This window comes from Lissotriton vulgaris, chromosome 2_2, assembly GCF_964263255.1.
Source record: "Lissotriton vulgaris chromosome 2_2, aLisVul1.2, whole genome shotgun sequence".
NCBI lineage: Eukaryota > Metazoa > Chordata > Amphibia > Caudata > Salamandridae > Lissotriton > Lissotriton vulgaris.
In genome coordinates, this window is record NC_141688.1 from 299,279,502 (window position 1) to 299,295,977 (window position 16,476).

A 16,476-nucleotide genomic window follows, 5' to 3' on the forward strand; every position below is an offset into this window, starting at 1 on the left:
ATGATTACACGGGGTCACCCACGATCGGGCCAGGGCTCGGGGACTACTTTAGTGTTATAGACAAGTTGACGGACTGGGACTAGGATGGGACTGCTGTATATCTGACTTATTCGTATATTTGAAATGTCTCTCCCCACCTTCAGTTTTGATTGTCACCATTGTTGTGCTGATGATAATTGTGGTTGGGGCTGTTTACGGGGCCGGTGGAGACCGGGAGTATGTTATGTTTGGCTCCTCCCACCTCTTCTGAGAGTTAGAGAGTGGGATGGTCCTATCCCGCTCTCCTTATTCTCTTTCCCACTTGGGGGTTCTCTTGGGGCGACAGGCATGCCTATGGGGGGGGGGGTGGGCCGTGGCCTTCCGCTGGTATGCAGGGTGGGGGGTTGGGCTGTGTTTTATGTTTTCTCTTTGTTTCTATGGCCCTCTTTCTTTTTCCTCTTCTCTTCTGTTTCTTTTTCTACATTTCTTCTTTTCCTTTGGGGTCGGGGTTTGGTGTTATCAAGGGGTTTATTGCATCGTAATACTCTGTGACATAGCGGTTGGCCTTCGCTCTTTGAGGACGGTGAAATTGCTTTCTGATACATGCCTTCCTCTATTACGCCTCCTTCCGGGTGCTCCTTGAATGATGATGTCTATCCTGGTCTATTATTAGCTTCTATTTTCCTTGCAGTTTGGTAAATGGTACTCCACAAAATCATAAAATTAAACCTTTTTCTATCCTCATGTTATGGTTTTACGCTCCATACGATGCAATGTGTTCAGAGATGGCTCCAACGGCGTTCTGCCCCAATGGTTCTTTTATATCCTTCTCCGATATGTCATAGCGGCCGGCCCGGTGGGGTTGTAGGCAGATGCTGTGTACTGTGCTTTCTATAAATAAAGGTTTAAAAAAAAAAAAATAATAATTTAATGGAGTCGAGGGATTCGGGTAGAAGCGGTCTAAACGTTCTCACTTGGAACGTTAGGGGCTTCTCGCAGCCACGTAAAACAAGACAGATCTTCGCTAGCCTGACAAGGTGGAATGTGGACATAGCATTCCTACAGGAATCTCACCTGGCACCACACACGCATGCTCAGTTAGGGTCAAGGTGGGCGGAAGGGGTTTACAGGGCCTCCTACTCTTCTTACTCTAGAGGGGTGCTCATTTTGGTGAAGCGTGGGGTGGGGTTTGCGACACACACTGTAACACAGGACCCATCTGGTAGATTTGTGCTGGCATCGGGTACTTTGAGGGGTCAGCGAGTAACGTTGTTGAACGTGTACGGTCCGAACACGGACGCCCCGGACTTCTTCCGGGAGGTGTGGGAACACTTACAAAAACACAATAGCACACACATATTATGTGGGGGTGACTGGAACATGACTCTCCGTGACGGCTTAGACCGATCAACTAATTCCATAGAACAACACAAGCAATCACGCATACTGGTGGGTCACATGATGAAAGATCTGGGTTTAGAGGATCTTTGGAGGTTGAGAAACGCTAACGCATCTGGGGCTACGCACATAACAGCTTCACATAACAGCTGGTCCAGGTTGGATTACTGGCTTGGCACAAAGGACCTGGCACTATGGGTCCGTCACCTACAGGTGCTGCCCCGCACACTTTCGGACCACAATCCAGTACTATTACAATTGGATATTCCTCGATATGTGCCCCCTCCCTTTCAATGGCGCTTCAACTCGCGTGCCCTAACTGACACGGTCTATGCAGATACCATTAAAAAGGCGATAAAGGATTATTTTGACCTTAATGCTCCGTCAACTGACGACCCCTGCATCCTATGGGAAGCATTCAAAGCCACGATTAGGGGGGTCTGTATTGTCACCACTTCAGGGGTTCTTAAAGATATTCGGGCCCAAATACGCAGATGCGAGCGGCAGATGAGAGACCTGGAATCCCTATATGAGTCCACCCAGGATATCTCCCACCTAGCCAAACTGCGGGAAGTGCACACTGAGCATGCGGATTTTCTTGAATCCGAAATGAAGTACCTGAACCGTACGCATGTGGCTAGAGCCTTTGCAGAAGGGGGTAGGCCGGGAGCATTTTTGGCTCGTAAAATATGTACGGGTCGAGGTCCGACTACGATACTCAGGGTGAAGTCCAAGGAGGGAGTACCACAGACCCATGCTGCAGACATACTAAAATGCTTTGTTCATTCCTTTGAGTCACTGTACAAGTCCCAACCCACGGCCCCAGCTGCTGACACGTATGACTACCTACACGATGTGGCAATTGGATGGCTGTCAGATGCGCACAGGGAATACTTAGCTAGGCCTATCTCGGCGGAAGAGGTAACGGAGGTAATAGGTTCGCTGCAAAATGGCAAAGCACCCGGCCCGGATGGGTTCACCTCGGAATTCTATAAACAATACGCGGACATTCTCGCACCACACTTAGTAGACATGTATGGCACCTCATTTGAGAAGGCAGTGCTCCCCCCCTTGCTGCGCGAAGCCATGATCATCACTCTCCTCAAACCATCTAAAGATCCGGAAGAATGCGACTCATACCGACCACTATCCCTGATCAACGTGGACTCGAAAATACTTGCCAAGTTAATTGCAAAAAGGCTGTCACCCCTGATGACAAGTTTAGTCCTGCCGGACCAATCTGGCTTCGTGCCTTCCAGATCGACCACACACAACACTAGGACTCTGTTTGCACTCTCACACTACCTCCAGCCCTCGGTCAAAGCGGTGGCGGTCATGCTTGATGCCGCCAAAGCTTTTGACTCCATTGAATGGCGATATATGATCACTGTCCTGAATAGAATGGGGTTTCCGAAGCGATTTGTGCAGTGGGTCTCCCTGCTTTACACCAAACCACGTGCCAGAGTCAGAGTTAATGGTTACGTCTCGGATCTATTTGAAATTGAGCGGGGGACGAGGCAGGGCTGCCCACTCTCACCGCTCTTATTCGCGTTGGCACTGGAGCCGCTGGCCTGTCTGATAAGACAGAACTACAAAGATTCGGCACTACACTTCATAGCCAGGCCGCTTCATATTTCCTTATATGCGGACGACATGCTACTGTATGTCCGTGACCCTGAGACCCACTTGAACACACTACTCCGGGAATACATCCGATTTGGGGGCCACTCGGGTCTAGCTATAAATTGGACCAAATCATTTATAATACCCCTCACTGACACCACCTCTCCCTTTGTGGTAGATTTCCCACTAGAATGGCAACAAGACCCGATCAGATACCTGGGGGTCATATACCATAGAGATCCAGAGGAGGTGCTGAGAGCAAACTACGGCGTGGTGCTCTCTAAACTGGAAGACAGTATTCAGCGCTGGATACATCTGCCCCTCTCAATAGCAGATAGGATAGCGGTCGTTAAAATGAACATACTGCCCAAACTGCTATACCTGTTTAACAACATCCCGATCGCCCCTCCGCAGGCTATATTCCGGCGGATACACTCCCTGGTAAGCACCCTGATTTGGGCTGGCAAGCAGGCCCGTGTGGATCTGCGGACTCTTACACTGCCGCTTGCGCAGGGTGGTTTCAGTGTGCCTGATTTCCTCCTCTACTACCTATGTGCGCAGGCGCAATACGCGGCGTATTGGTACCATGCAGTTCCTTACCTCACCCATGTGGCTGTGGAGGAGAGTGATGCGCACCTTGTTCCCCTCACGGCAATTATCTCACATACACGCCCCCCGCTGCATGCTAGGGATATTAACACAGTGGACACTACGGTCAAGGCTTGGCACAGGCTGGGGCAGCTGGCTCATAAGACCCCACTGTACGCACCGGCCATGTTGCTGCACCATCATCAGGAGCTATCAGTCACTGGGGAGGGGGTCGGAATGTCCCTCCTGCGCAGAGCTGGAATTGACAGGATGGGGGACGTTTTTCAGGGGGGCGAATTCGTGGGTCTTGACAAGCTGGGATATGTTCAGAACCAAACACCCATGTTTCGCTTTACGTATTTCAGACTCACTAGAGCCTTGAAGGAACACTACCCAATGTTCCCTTCGGAACCTGCATCCCTTGCACCACTGCAACTATTGATCACAACTAACGATTTGTCACACCTGGTGTCCAGACTTTACTCGACTGCACAACTAGAAATAGCTGGACACACATCGAAGGCAAAGGGGAGGTGGGATGCACTACTAGACACGCCGTTAACTGATGAAGAATGGGCTAGCGCTTGTGCCCTGACACAGATACTGACACCCAGCGGCAATTTAAGGATTATTCATTTTAAATTCCTTCACCAAATTTATTACACACCGTCGAAACTGCTTAGATTTGGGTTACAGGAGGAAGATAGATGCAAGAGGTGCAACAGGGAGGGGGCGAACTTTGCACATCTGGCATGGGACTGCGCTAAGATAGAGAGTTACTGGGTAGAGGTCACTACTACATTATCTGTTATTTTGGAGGAGGAGGTGCAGTGTACGCCTAAGGTCTGTCTGCTGGGAATAGTGCCGCAGTTCAGAGCATTGAAGCGCAAGTTCTGTGCCATAGCATTATTACTGGCGAAGAGGCAGGTGGCACAATGCTGGCACAGTCGAAAGGTGCCTAAGGTGCAAACATGGTTACATGACATGTCCACATGCCGAGACAAACTACAAACGTATGAGGAGCTGCTACCGGCGAAATCCAGGCCAAAAAGTATTTGGGGCTATTTGGAGGAGTATCTCGCTTCCCTGCAGACTGATGAGGTGACCTGACACTTGCATTGGTTTGATCGAACAAATGGGTGGGACACCGCAAGTATATGTGCAGGGTGGTGGCGGGCTTTTGGAGGGACTTGTGTTATCATTACAACTGAAGAGTAGCATGTGAGGTTCAACTGTACGGTCTAAGTTGGGGAGTGTTGTTATACGGTTTTTGTTATAAAAAGTGAAAATGTGAGACTCATTTCCTTTACCAGCTAGTGGCCATACATAAGACACGCGACGAAGCACTGCATTGTAATGCAGAGGTGTTAATGCGCAACAATCATTGTCAATGTTGGTTACTGATATTAACGTAGCGAGCCGGCCCCAGGGTTGTAGGCTCATGCTGTGTCAACTGCTTTATGACAAATAAAGGTCTTACACAAAAAAAAAAAAAAAAAAAACAAGCTACAATCCTGTGGGTATAAACACCAGTATCCTCCCTGGTGCTCGCTAAACAAGCCACAATCCGGTGGGTATAACGCCGCGTTCCAACGACGATCACTTTCCTATGAATACCATTAACTCTTCTTCTATTAGGGAATCTCTGGTTACTTACTAAAGATGGAATACTACGATATTATGAGTCACCACAATAGCCAAATTAGATGATATGCGACTTATCCTTTATGTCAAGGGCTCCTCTCTCCCTCATTATTCGGTCACCTCTTACCTGATCGGGAGTTGCATCCGTTCGTGTAATAGTAACTGACTAAAAGAACAGGTTACCTTGTTTATACAAGAATAAGAGGCACATGTCGGTTCCCTAAGAACTGGGGTACTTTATTAATCATATAATAATATCAATATAACATTATACTATAACATATAGCCTGCAAAGAAAAATGAAAGGTTAAAATGTGCACATTACAAAGAAAGGGTCGACATCACCTTATTAATGTGAAGTCTGGATTCAGCAGTCATCTAGGTTCCCTTCTCGTCTGTGCCTTGGCTCTTCTTTAGGGTCACACCTCTGCAGTCACGGATACATGTCTGCACCGCTATGCTCTGTCTCCTTCTCCTCCCTCCAAGTCACTGAAACCTTCCTCTCATCAGATGCTTTCTCTCTGGCTGTTCTGCACTACTCCTCTCTCCTCTCAATCACGGACCATCTTCACTTCTCGGCTTCGTTCTTATAACTCGGTTTCAGCCACTCTGGTATTTGTTCTTCTGACTAACTGCTTCACTCGGAGTGCTCTGATCTTATAGGTCAAAGCTCGCCAGCTGCTCCAGCTAAAATGATTTCAATCTGTCTAAGAGAGTATAAGGTTCTTGGTCTTTCTCGGACTTCAAAATGGCGACTTTCTGCCCTGAAATAATTAATGGCATTGATGCTAACGGCTAGCTGCCGCCTACAGACTGACTCATTCACTGCCTCATGCTTTCAGTAATATGGAAGCTTGTTCCTTCATGGAAAGTTACGGCCATTAACCTGCCGCCCACCAAATTCTTGTACCTCCCTGTACCAAGGACACGTTCCCAGCCGGTCGGCCTGATGTTGTGTCTTCGGAGTGGAGAAAAATACAGTCTTTCGATAAGGGCCGGCCTGAGACGGTTCTCTCCAAGCGAACAACACCTCGTAACTAAAACATTACATTTGACCTAAAAGCATCTCAAGCTGCCGGGGCAGAAAGAAAGATGGAGTCTCTCCCGTTTGAGGTCTACAAGGCCCGAAATAAGAAAAACTCCATAGAAGGTATACTAACACTCTTGCAAAAGGACGGAAAATCACTAATACTAGTGAATCTATCCCCTATCATAAGTTTATAAGCCCTGATCTAAGGAAAAGGGTACGGAACTGTATTACTATGCCTGGTGAATAGGCCCTGTCTTTAGTTCTAATCCTTGCACTAGAATGATAATAGACTGGAGTCACCTCCAATCATCTTCCCTCAAAGGAGGGCCGAAAAAGTCGGTCAGAATACTTCACCCTTGACTTTAGTCTATTAATCATTCGTTAAATGGAACTCACATCTGTGGAAGAATAATATGAAACAAAACTAACTGATCTATTTCTCGTACCGAATCTACAGTATTGGAGTAGGGAAGGAATACACAGAATAAAGCAGCAAATAGCTACTAAAACACTAATAGCAATCATAATACCCCCTAATATCTGTCGTAAAGAATGTAAGTCAGGTAACCAATTGAAGAGCCAGTCAAACCAGCCCTGGTCAATGTGTTTTCTAACCTCTTCAGTCAAGTCATGAAGTTTGTCAATATGAGCCTGAATGGATTTAGTGTGATCGGACAAGTTAAAGCAACAAAGACCTTCAAAATCTGAACAATCATGTCCATGTTTAAGTAAAAGATAATCGATGGCAGCACGATTTTGCAAAATAGCTCTGCGTTCACCCTGGGCATCTAATACCATATCAGATAAAATTGTAGAAGTATGATTAATTGACTTGACCATCCAGCAGGCCATTTTCCCAATTGATTTAGCATTATAGACAGCCAATGCTGGGACACCAATAATCGAAATAGCTAGACTAAGGTATTCATACTTGGAATAGAGATGTAAGGAAGAATCACAATCCTCATGTAACATCATAGCATCACAAACTACACGGGAATAGGTATTAGGATGTGAAGAAAACATCAGTCTAGTGATGGTACATGGGCTTCCGGAAATATTTGCGGGCATATAGGGCCAAGAAGTATTGCCACAGGAGAAAAGCCAACCAGAAGGTAACAACATTGTGCGATAATGGCTAGGGGCAACTACTATACTCTTACAGGTCATATTATTTTTAACAGAAGCACATGACTTTGGAGGTCTTCGGGAACACAAAGTTCGTTCATGGGCTGAAAAAGAAGTTGCTGCCTTCAGCTTCAAGCGTACACATTCAGTAATTGCATTAGGATCACAAGTAAGGAAAAAACACAGATCACCCTGTGTGATATTATATGTAGTGATTTGGGAATGAATCGGGGGCGTTGAATCTGAAAGTATAGTACATAAAGGACAGTATTCGTGTGCGGCGAAATCACCAAGAATTACATTGGGTCGGGCATTTGATATATTAAAAATATGCGTTAAGAGTTTCCAGTGACGCAGGGACAGCAACCAAACAGGTCGCTAGAATGTCAGTTACTGAACGCATGGGTGTCAGGCAAAAATGCGGGGAATTGGTAACTCGTTTAGCTAAAGTAGTCCAAAAGTTAGATGATGAATCCCACGCAGCAAAGGAAAGCGGTACTCGGGTTCTCGAATCAACCAAAGTCTGTGGGTTCCCTCATTTCCCAACGTAGCAGACCAAAAGGAGTCCAACGCCGACACATCCTGCAGCAACAGTCCAGAGAATGATCTGAAAGAAAATCAAATACAGGCATTATTCATTCTCATAGGTAACATTTGTCAGCCGGGACAGCTTCCCAGACATATTTCCCTGGTCTCATTACTAGAATGGTGTTGTCATGACCGGTTGCAATAATTTCAGGTTGTTCAGGGGGATTCTTAGGCGAATGCACCCATATTCTCGCTCCCGGATTATCCGTAGAGCCAAATCCTTTCTGTCCTCGCACAGTTAGCAATGTTGGGGCAGTGCCTTTCTGAGTCTCACCACTGAAAACAGGCATAATTAGCAATTGAGCAACTCGGTCAGTCTTTTGAATCGATAAATCAACCTCACTGCTGTTCAGCAGGAGAACCTTAATCTCTCCCTGATAATCACTGTCAATGACTCCTCCAAGTACTTGAATGCCTTTGAAGGCCAGGCCCGATCTAGGGGCAATCAGTCCAAAATTTCCAGTTGGTATACAGACACCAACACCAGTCTCAATGATAACTCGATCCCTGCTCTTAATCACAGTGTCATTTCTGGCATGCAGGGCTAAGACTGCGGAACCTGGGGTTGCTCTGCATGGAGCCAGTGCTCCGGGGGAAATTTCCCAGTACATTACAGTATTGCCAATGGAGTTGGGCTTTGCATCAACAGCTAGAGGAAGTAAACGCATTAATGGAGATTCAGCATTCAAAAAGGGACGATTATTCAAAATTAACAGTGCTTGAAACAAATAATCTCTCCAATTCTTATATTTATTGTCAGTTAATTTTCGTAATTGATCTTTGAGCAAACCATTCATTCTCTCAATAAGGCCCGATGCCTGTGGATAATATGGTATATGAAACACCCATTCAATGTTATTTTCCACACAAAATTCCTGTACCAATATTCCACGAAAATGGGATGCATTGTCAGATTGAATTTGAAATGGGACACCATAATAGAGCATAATCAATTCCAATGTTTTAATGGTATTCACTTGGGTAGCTTGTTTACAAGGAAATGCCACTAAAAGGCCACTGTAGGTATCGACAATTGTACAAATGTATTGGCAGTTTTTACTCATAGGGAGTGGACCAATATAATCAATCTGCCAAATTTGAGCGGGCAATTTTCCTCGATGTAAATGACCTTTAACAATTTGAGGCACTTTTCGTTGCCTAGAATGTTGACAATGCAAAATGGTATCTTTAATCAAATTTAAAGGAATATAAATTCCTCGATCGGCGGCTCACCTGCTAGTGGCTTTCTCTCCAAAATGTCCTGCTTTCTGGTGGGCCCATTTTGCCAATCCCGCCAAATCAGAATCTTGCATGTCCACCACTGCCTTAGCAATTTTAGATTTCTCATCTGCAATGTTATGAAAGAATTTGTCGAGGGAGTCTATCGGGGTATGCGCCTCCACATGAAAGATTGTCACAGTACTTTGTGGGAGCATTTCCCAAATTTCTTGCCATAATTCTTTTCCCCACAGTTCTTTTGAATGCAATTCCCAATTATGAGAATGCCAGGTTGGTAACCAGACCGCCAGTCCATTAGCAGTGGACCAGGAATCAGTAAAAATGTGACATGTGCCAGGTAATTCTTGTTTCAGAACTTGGTAAACTGCATATAATTCAGCGAATTGACTACTCTTTCCCTCACCGGTTGTACTCAGCAATTTTTGTGTGATCGGATTATAGGACACTGCCTTCCAATGCCGTTTCTCTCCTATGAACCTTGCTGAACCATCCGTAAACCACACATGTTTTCTGTCCTCCAAGGACAAATGATCAAATGGCTTACCCCACTTAACAGGAGATTCCTGTACTACAGGTACGGAGCAATCACTCCCAGTCTCAATCGATGGCGCCTGCGCCACTTGCTCATGTAAAGATGCTACACCTTTTGGACCCACACGCGCCCTATCTTGAATGTACCACTTCCACTTAATCACACTCGCTTCTTGAGCATGTCCAATTCGATGAGTTTTCGGTGAACTCAGAACCCACTGCATAATAGGAATTTCAGGTCTCAAAATCACATCATGTCCCAGAGTCAATTGCTCGGTATCCACTAGAGCCCAATAACATGCAAGCAACTGTTTCTCAAAAGGTGTATAACGCTCACCAGTCTCAGGTAACTTTTTGGTCCAGAAACCCAATGGTACTTTTTGTCTACCTTGTTTTTGCCACAAACTCCAATTTGCATAAAGACCTTGCACGGACACATTTAAATCCACATCACCATCGCACACAGGCCATAAATCCAAAGCATACTGAATCGCTTCTTTTGCCAAATTGAACGCATTTTGTTGTGGTTCACCCCATTCAAACACATTCTTTTTGCGAGTGACTCGATATAAAGGGGCCAGTATCTGACTCAAATGTGGAATATGTTGGCGCCTGAAGCCAAACAAACCAATGAAGCTCCTATTTCTTGGGACTGCAAAATCCAAAACTTTTTGTTTGACCTGTGGAATCACCTCTCCATGACCTTCATGCCATTGATGCCTAAAAACTTTACACTTTGAGATGGACCTTGTAACTTATCGGGATTAATTTCCCAACCATTCTCACGTAGGCACTCAAGGATTTGATCTAATTGGGTCTGAACTTGATCTTGTGTCTCACCTTGAATCAAAATGTCGTCAATATAATGACATATCTTAATTTGCGGGTGTACAGGTACTTCGAATAAATGTTCCGCCACCAGCCAGTAACAGATCGTAGGACTGTGTACATAGCCTTGGGGAAGACTTCTAAACGTCATTTGACGTCCATTCCATGTAAAACTGAATTGTTCCTGACACTCGGGGGCAATCGGGATTGAAAAGAAAGCATTAGCAATATCAATGGACGCATACCATGTACCTGGATGCTTTTTTGATTCTTTCAATTAAAGTAATAATGTCCGGTACTGCAACAGTCAAAGGGGGTGTATGTTTTTTCAGTTCGCGGTAATCAACAGTAATGCGCTAAGAATTATCACTCTTACGCATGGGCCACACGGGATTATTCCAAGCAGAAGTAACCGGAGTTATAACTCCTGCATTCACTAAATCTTGAATTGTAGCACTAATTTCTTCATGACCACCTGGAATACGATATTGCTTCTGAGAAACAACCTTTGTAGCCTGAGGAATTTTTATGGGGGGCATTCGTAAACGACCAACCCGTACAGGTCTGGACGATATAAAATGTTTAGTTCCAAATTGATAACAGGCGTCATCTAAATGCAAAGTCATTCCTTTTAAAATGTCAATTCCAATTATGTATTCCAAAAGTGGCACAACTAATACGGAATATTCTTTTTGGGGAATTCTGCCTATTCTCATTTCAAGTGCAGTTTGCACTGCGGGGGTTTCCTTCCCACCTAAACCAGTAATTGTGAAAAATTGGCCTTTAAACTTCTTTCATTTTCCATGAATAAGAGTGGCCTCCGCTCCCGTATCTACCAATGCTCGGGCCCTTTGTATATTACGATGTTTCCAAAAAATTTCAATATCTACATAGGGTCTATTGTCTTTGTGAGCCCACCTGCGCACTAGAGCTTGACCTATTTCCTAGTCATTTTTACTGCGTTCTGTCAACCAGGACAAATCAGGATAAATACTCTCATATTTCTTGGGTGTCAAAACATCATGTTCATATCCATCACCATTACGAAATGGATTCCTGTCATCTGTATGATATTGTGAATTTCGATCGGAAAGTCTATGTCGATCCTCCCTTCTCCTCAACTCAGGGGACTGATCCTTTTCCTCTCTATATCTGCTGTTAACACAATCATCTCTCCCCCTTTCTCTTTCCCCCTCTCGCCCTCTCTCTCTTTCACGGCGAGGGGACACATTATGCTCACGTCATCTATCACCACGACGATCAGAATCATCACGATGCCTTTCATCTCCACTGTCAAGAGAATATCCACGATCACATTCATTCTTTCGCACACGTCGGGCACCCTCCTTCCGATCCAAACAACGCTTGCGAAACAAGTCCCACAAGCGATTATTAGGCTCACCATCAATGTCTTCCTGTTTTATACCATCAGCCAACAGTGCAAGAAACATATCACGTCTAGAGAATTTATGCTCACCAGGAGTACGAACTTCGGGTCTTGACTGCCTCTCAGGTTTAAACCAGTCACCCAACTCACCAAGCTGACAAACAGATTCAAGCACCATAGACAAAGCATTGCCAGTTTGATTGATCAACAAAGTCATCATAACCTGTTTATAAGCAACAGGGGAAGAACTGATGATGCGATTACGCACAGAAGAAGTTAACAACCCGTCCAGCAGCCTTTCAGCCGACTCAGAAAAATCGCAGTTTTCATCACCTCCTCTTTCAGCCGCTGCGCCGCATCGCGCAAGGTGTACCACGGCTTGTCATTCACAGGCCAATCAGATTCAGTAGGGTATTTGTGATTACAATAAAAAAGCAAGTGGGGGGGTCACAGGGGAATATTTAACGACCACGGTAGCTCAAACCCCTATACCAATTGAAAAAACACACAAGAGTTACCTGGTCCAAAAAATTGCCTGTGTGTTGTGTCGCGCCAAAAAAACGCTAAACCAACATGTCATTACAATGATAATGCTGGGTTGGAAAAAATTCCCATCAGCTCACCCTTTATGGTGGAGTATCGTCATGTGGGATACATGTCATAGACCCAGATCTCTCCCAGCGCACCTGGTAATGATGCGGAGATGGATTTTGAAAAATACTTTTCCAAACCACAGCATTTCAAAGGAAGGACTGATGGAGTGCAGTGCTCGTGAAAAAGAAAAGTGAAATATACATAAAATTGGCTCCTGAGACAAAAAATATGTTTATTAGGTATTATCTCAGGGTCAAGGTTAAAAGGTGCGCCCTATAGTCTTAAATAATAACTACATAATGGCGCAGTGCATAGAGGTCGACATGTTTCAGCTTATGTGGACCAGGAGTCCAAGCTTTCTTCAGGACCTGTTGATGTTAGGCATCTGCATTATGTGAAAAAAATCAATGTGTAGACAATATGGATTAATCCTACCAGAACTTTGAGCCCAAATGTTCAAAGGTAGTTATCCAACTATTCTTGATTTTCCTAGAGTGAAAGAAAGCAACAAAGTGTAAGGTACGCATGTGGTATATTGGTGATTAAAACACAACACAACAAAAACTGGCAAAGCGACAGATAGATTCTCTACGCCCTTCAGAAGATATACAATTCTCCTGATTATAGTCCCTTAAATTTTAAGGAATTAAACATTTAGCTGTAAGTTATCACTCACCCAGGGTTCTGTGGGAAAACACCTCACCTCACCCGGCACCTATTCGGGAAGAAGGAGGCCCCGCTCTGAAATGGAAAAGTATTGAAAGACCTCAAAAGATTTTTAAGGTACACAGTAATAATACTGAACTGATCCAAAACTATTTACTAACTAATACCAGTTGATTAAAACAGAGACTCAACCCCAAAGGAGATCATGGTAATGACTAAGCATAGAGATGGCAATGATTATAATGAAAAATCCAATTTTTTACAAAAATCAGAGCAAAAATAACTCCACTTAGGAAAGACATCCTCTCAGTCTAATGGAGGAAATGTTAACCAAGAGCCTGATGGCTCTGTGACAAATTAGTTTAGGCTCTAATAAGTTGTTGCATGTGAGCCAAGTATCCAAATCTTAAGAGCACTGGAGAAAGGCACAGCTCCCTACTTGTAAGGTGATGTGGTTGAGGAGCCCTACCTGTCCGTCGGTACCTCGAAGGCCAGCGTCCGAGCAGGAGTGAAGGTAGTTGGAAATTCCTCTGACTGCTCCTTATATACCGGAGTACGGGAGGTAATTGATTACAGCTGGCAGAGGAATGGGAAAATATCGCGCGGCTACTGCGCATGCGTCTGCAATCAGCTGTGCAAGGGGGCCGTGTTAATGCTTCTACGCGCTCGTGCAAGCGTGTAGTTCGCTGCTGTCTTACGCCCGCGCATGCGCGGAGCAGCGAAGCACGGAGCGCATGTGCGAAAAGAATAGCAAGGCTCGTGCATGCGCGCTGGCTGTACTAGCAGCGCTAGAGTGTTAGATAGAGCAAGGGAGTCGCGCAAGCGTGCTGGCTCCTGTGGCGGCGCTTGGTCTTAAAATGAATAGCGCGCTGCAGTCTAATAGTGTGGAAATACATGAGGATTGCGGTGAACTGGATTAAAGATGAATGGGTTTGTGCGCTACATATATTTCAAACCTGATGTTAAAATAGATGGAGATTAGGACAGATAAGCTCATTAGATAGTACTGAGATGAGCTTATGGTTTCTAGACATCGAGTGGTCTCGTATACTGCATGTAATATTATACCCTCATTATGCCCTTCCCAAATAAAAGGGGTTCTTCGCAAATTAAAGGGGTAAGAGTGAGAGCTCATATATGAATGTATGGTGGACATAGGTGGACTCAGGATATAATGCACTAATATACCTGTGTAGTAGAATAGTTACTACTGGAGTTGTGACACTGTATTAAAAGAATACAGATATATTGTTATTCAATGCCTTAAAGAGAAGATCAAATATGATTAAAGGCAGAAGATAGTGTACAGTACAGTATCTTGATAAACGATTGAAAACAGATGTCAGTTATAAAGACGTCCACGGTATATCATCGTTAAGCCCCTTGGAATCAGTTTGGAGCTGGAAAACCCACTTCTGTTCTTTTTTGAAAAGGAATTTAGATACATCACTTATATGAGAGGGAATATAAGGATGTTCCAGAACAACCCATCTCATTTCATCTGCTGTATGTTTGCAATTCAGGAAATGACTGGTAAGTTTTGTCGCCTGTTTGTGACACCGGATGGTACTCTTATGTTCCCCAATTCTTAATTTAATTTTGCGTGTAGTGTATCCAATGTATCTGAGGGAACATGGACAAGTGATCATGTAGATGACATTTTCTGTGTTACAATTTGTGTGTTTTCTAAGAGCCCATGTCCTCCCTGTCCCTAGATCTATCAAGTTGGTTTTGCAGGTCTGGGGACAAACACTACATGATCCGCATGGATGGTGACCAGTAACCGGAGGCAGATCCCACAGAGTTGTCGGTCTCTCAATGTTCTGTGTCCTAGGTCTTGTGTGGACCAATGTATCACGTAAGCTGGGTGCTCTTTTGAATGAGAATAGTGGTAGAGGGATATTAGCATCCGTAGTGTTCAAAATACCCCAGTGTTTCCGCACCAGTTTTTGCAGTCTGTTGGATTGTGCATTAAAAGTGCTGACAAATGTTAATCTTTCAAGAGGTGGTTTGGGTGGACGTCTGTCCAACAGAGCCTCGCGGTTGTTGTTCAAGGCTCGTTTCCACGCTCTTTTCACAAGATGTGAAGGATACTTGCGCTCCTGCAATTGGGTAGAGAGGGTAGTAGCATGCTTATTGAATAGTGTCTGAGATGAACAATTCCTCCTGACTCTGAGGAATTGTCCCACTGGAAGGTTCTCTTTCAAAGAGCGTGGGTGGTGGCTATCGAAAAGCAGTAGGGAATTTCTTGCCATAGGTTTAGAAAATAGTTCACTTTGCAAACCACCTGCTTCTGGAAAAATGGACAGATCTAGAAAGGAATTTGTGATTACAGCCATCAGTCGCTAACTGGAGCAGACTAATTTGGCCTGCCAGCACCCCTCCTGCTCACCCCTCCTGCTGATTTCAGACAGTGCTTCTTCACGCTGCGCCAGACATCGCCTGCAGTTCTAGCGCCTCAACGCTGTCTGCGCCCATTGCCTGTCCTGTGAGAGCGCCTGGTATCGTTTAGCCGAATTTGTCACTTTATGTAAATTGCGCTGCATTGAATTTAATGGTGTATGGCATTTGCGCTGCATTTATTTAAGTTTATTTGCCCCCTTGAGTGTGTTCGTGCCCAGTTTCAGTTTCCCTTCCTCCATTTGTTTTGCTCGTGGCCCGTGGCTCCTCCCCGCCTCCCAGCTGCCCCTCCGACCCACTAGCTGAGTTAGAGCACTCCTCCCCTGGCTCTCTGTGACCAGCTGGACTCGCTCCTCGACGGTCGCTCCCTGCCTCACTTCCCTACCTGCCAGCACCCCTCCTGCTCACCCCTCCTGCTGATTTCAGACAGTGCTTCTTCACGCTGCGCCAGACATCGCCTGCAGTTCCAGCGCCTCAACGCTGTCTTGGCGCCCATTGCCTGTCCTGTGAGAGCGCCTGGTATTGTTTAGCCGAATTTGTCACTTTATGTAAATTGCGCTGCATTGAATTTAATGGTGTATGGCATTTGCGCTGCATTTATTTAAGTTTATTTGCCCCCTTGAGTGTGTTCGTGCCCAGATTCAGTTTCCCTTCCTCCATTTGTTGTGCTCGTGGCCCGTGGCTCCTCCCCGCCTCCCAGCTGCCCCTCCCACGCTCCACCCCCTCCACTCACCATTTAGGACAGATGAATCAACGCGCAGCGTCCACGCGCGGCGGCCGCGCCGAAGGTGCGCCAAAGGTAAGCCCGTCTACGCCCGTCCGCGCCTGGACCCCAGGCGCCAGACCCCCTGGC

General features: G+C 45.4%; 1 protein-coding gene across 1 annotated transcript in view; it reads right to left on the reverse strand.

Moving 5' to 3' along the window:
* Positions 1-733: 733 nt before the first annotated feature.
* Positions 734-16,476, reverse strand: part of LOC147729343 (embryonic protein UVS.2-like) — a 104,608-nt gene continuing 88,865 nt past the window's right edge. Inside the window, exon 13 of the mRNA XM_086959833.1 lies at positions 734-870. Within this exon, the coding sequence (XP_086815959.1) occupies positions 734-870 (137 nt within the window). The remainder of the gene's footprint in view (positions 871-16,476) is intronic.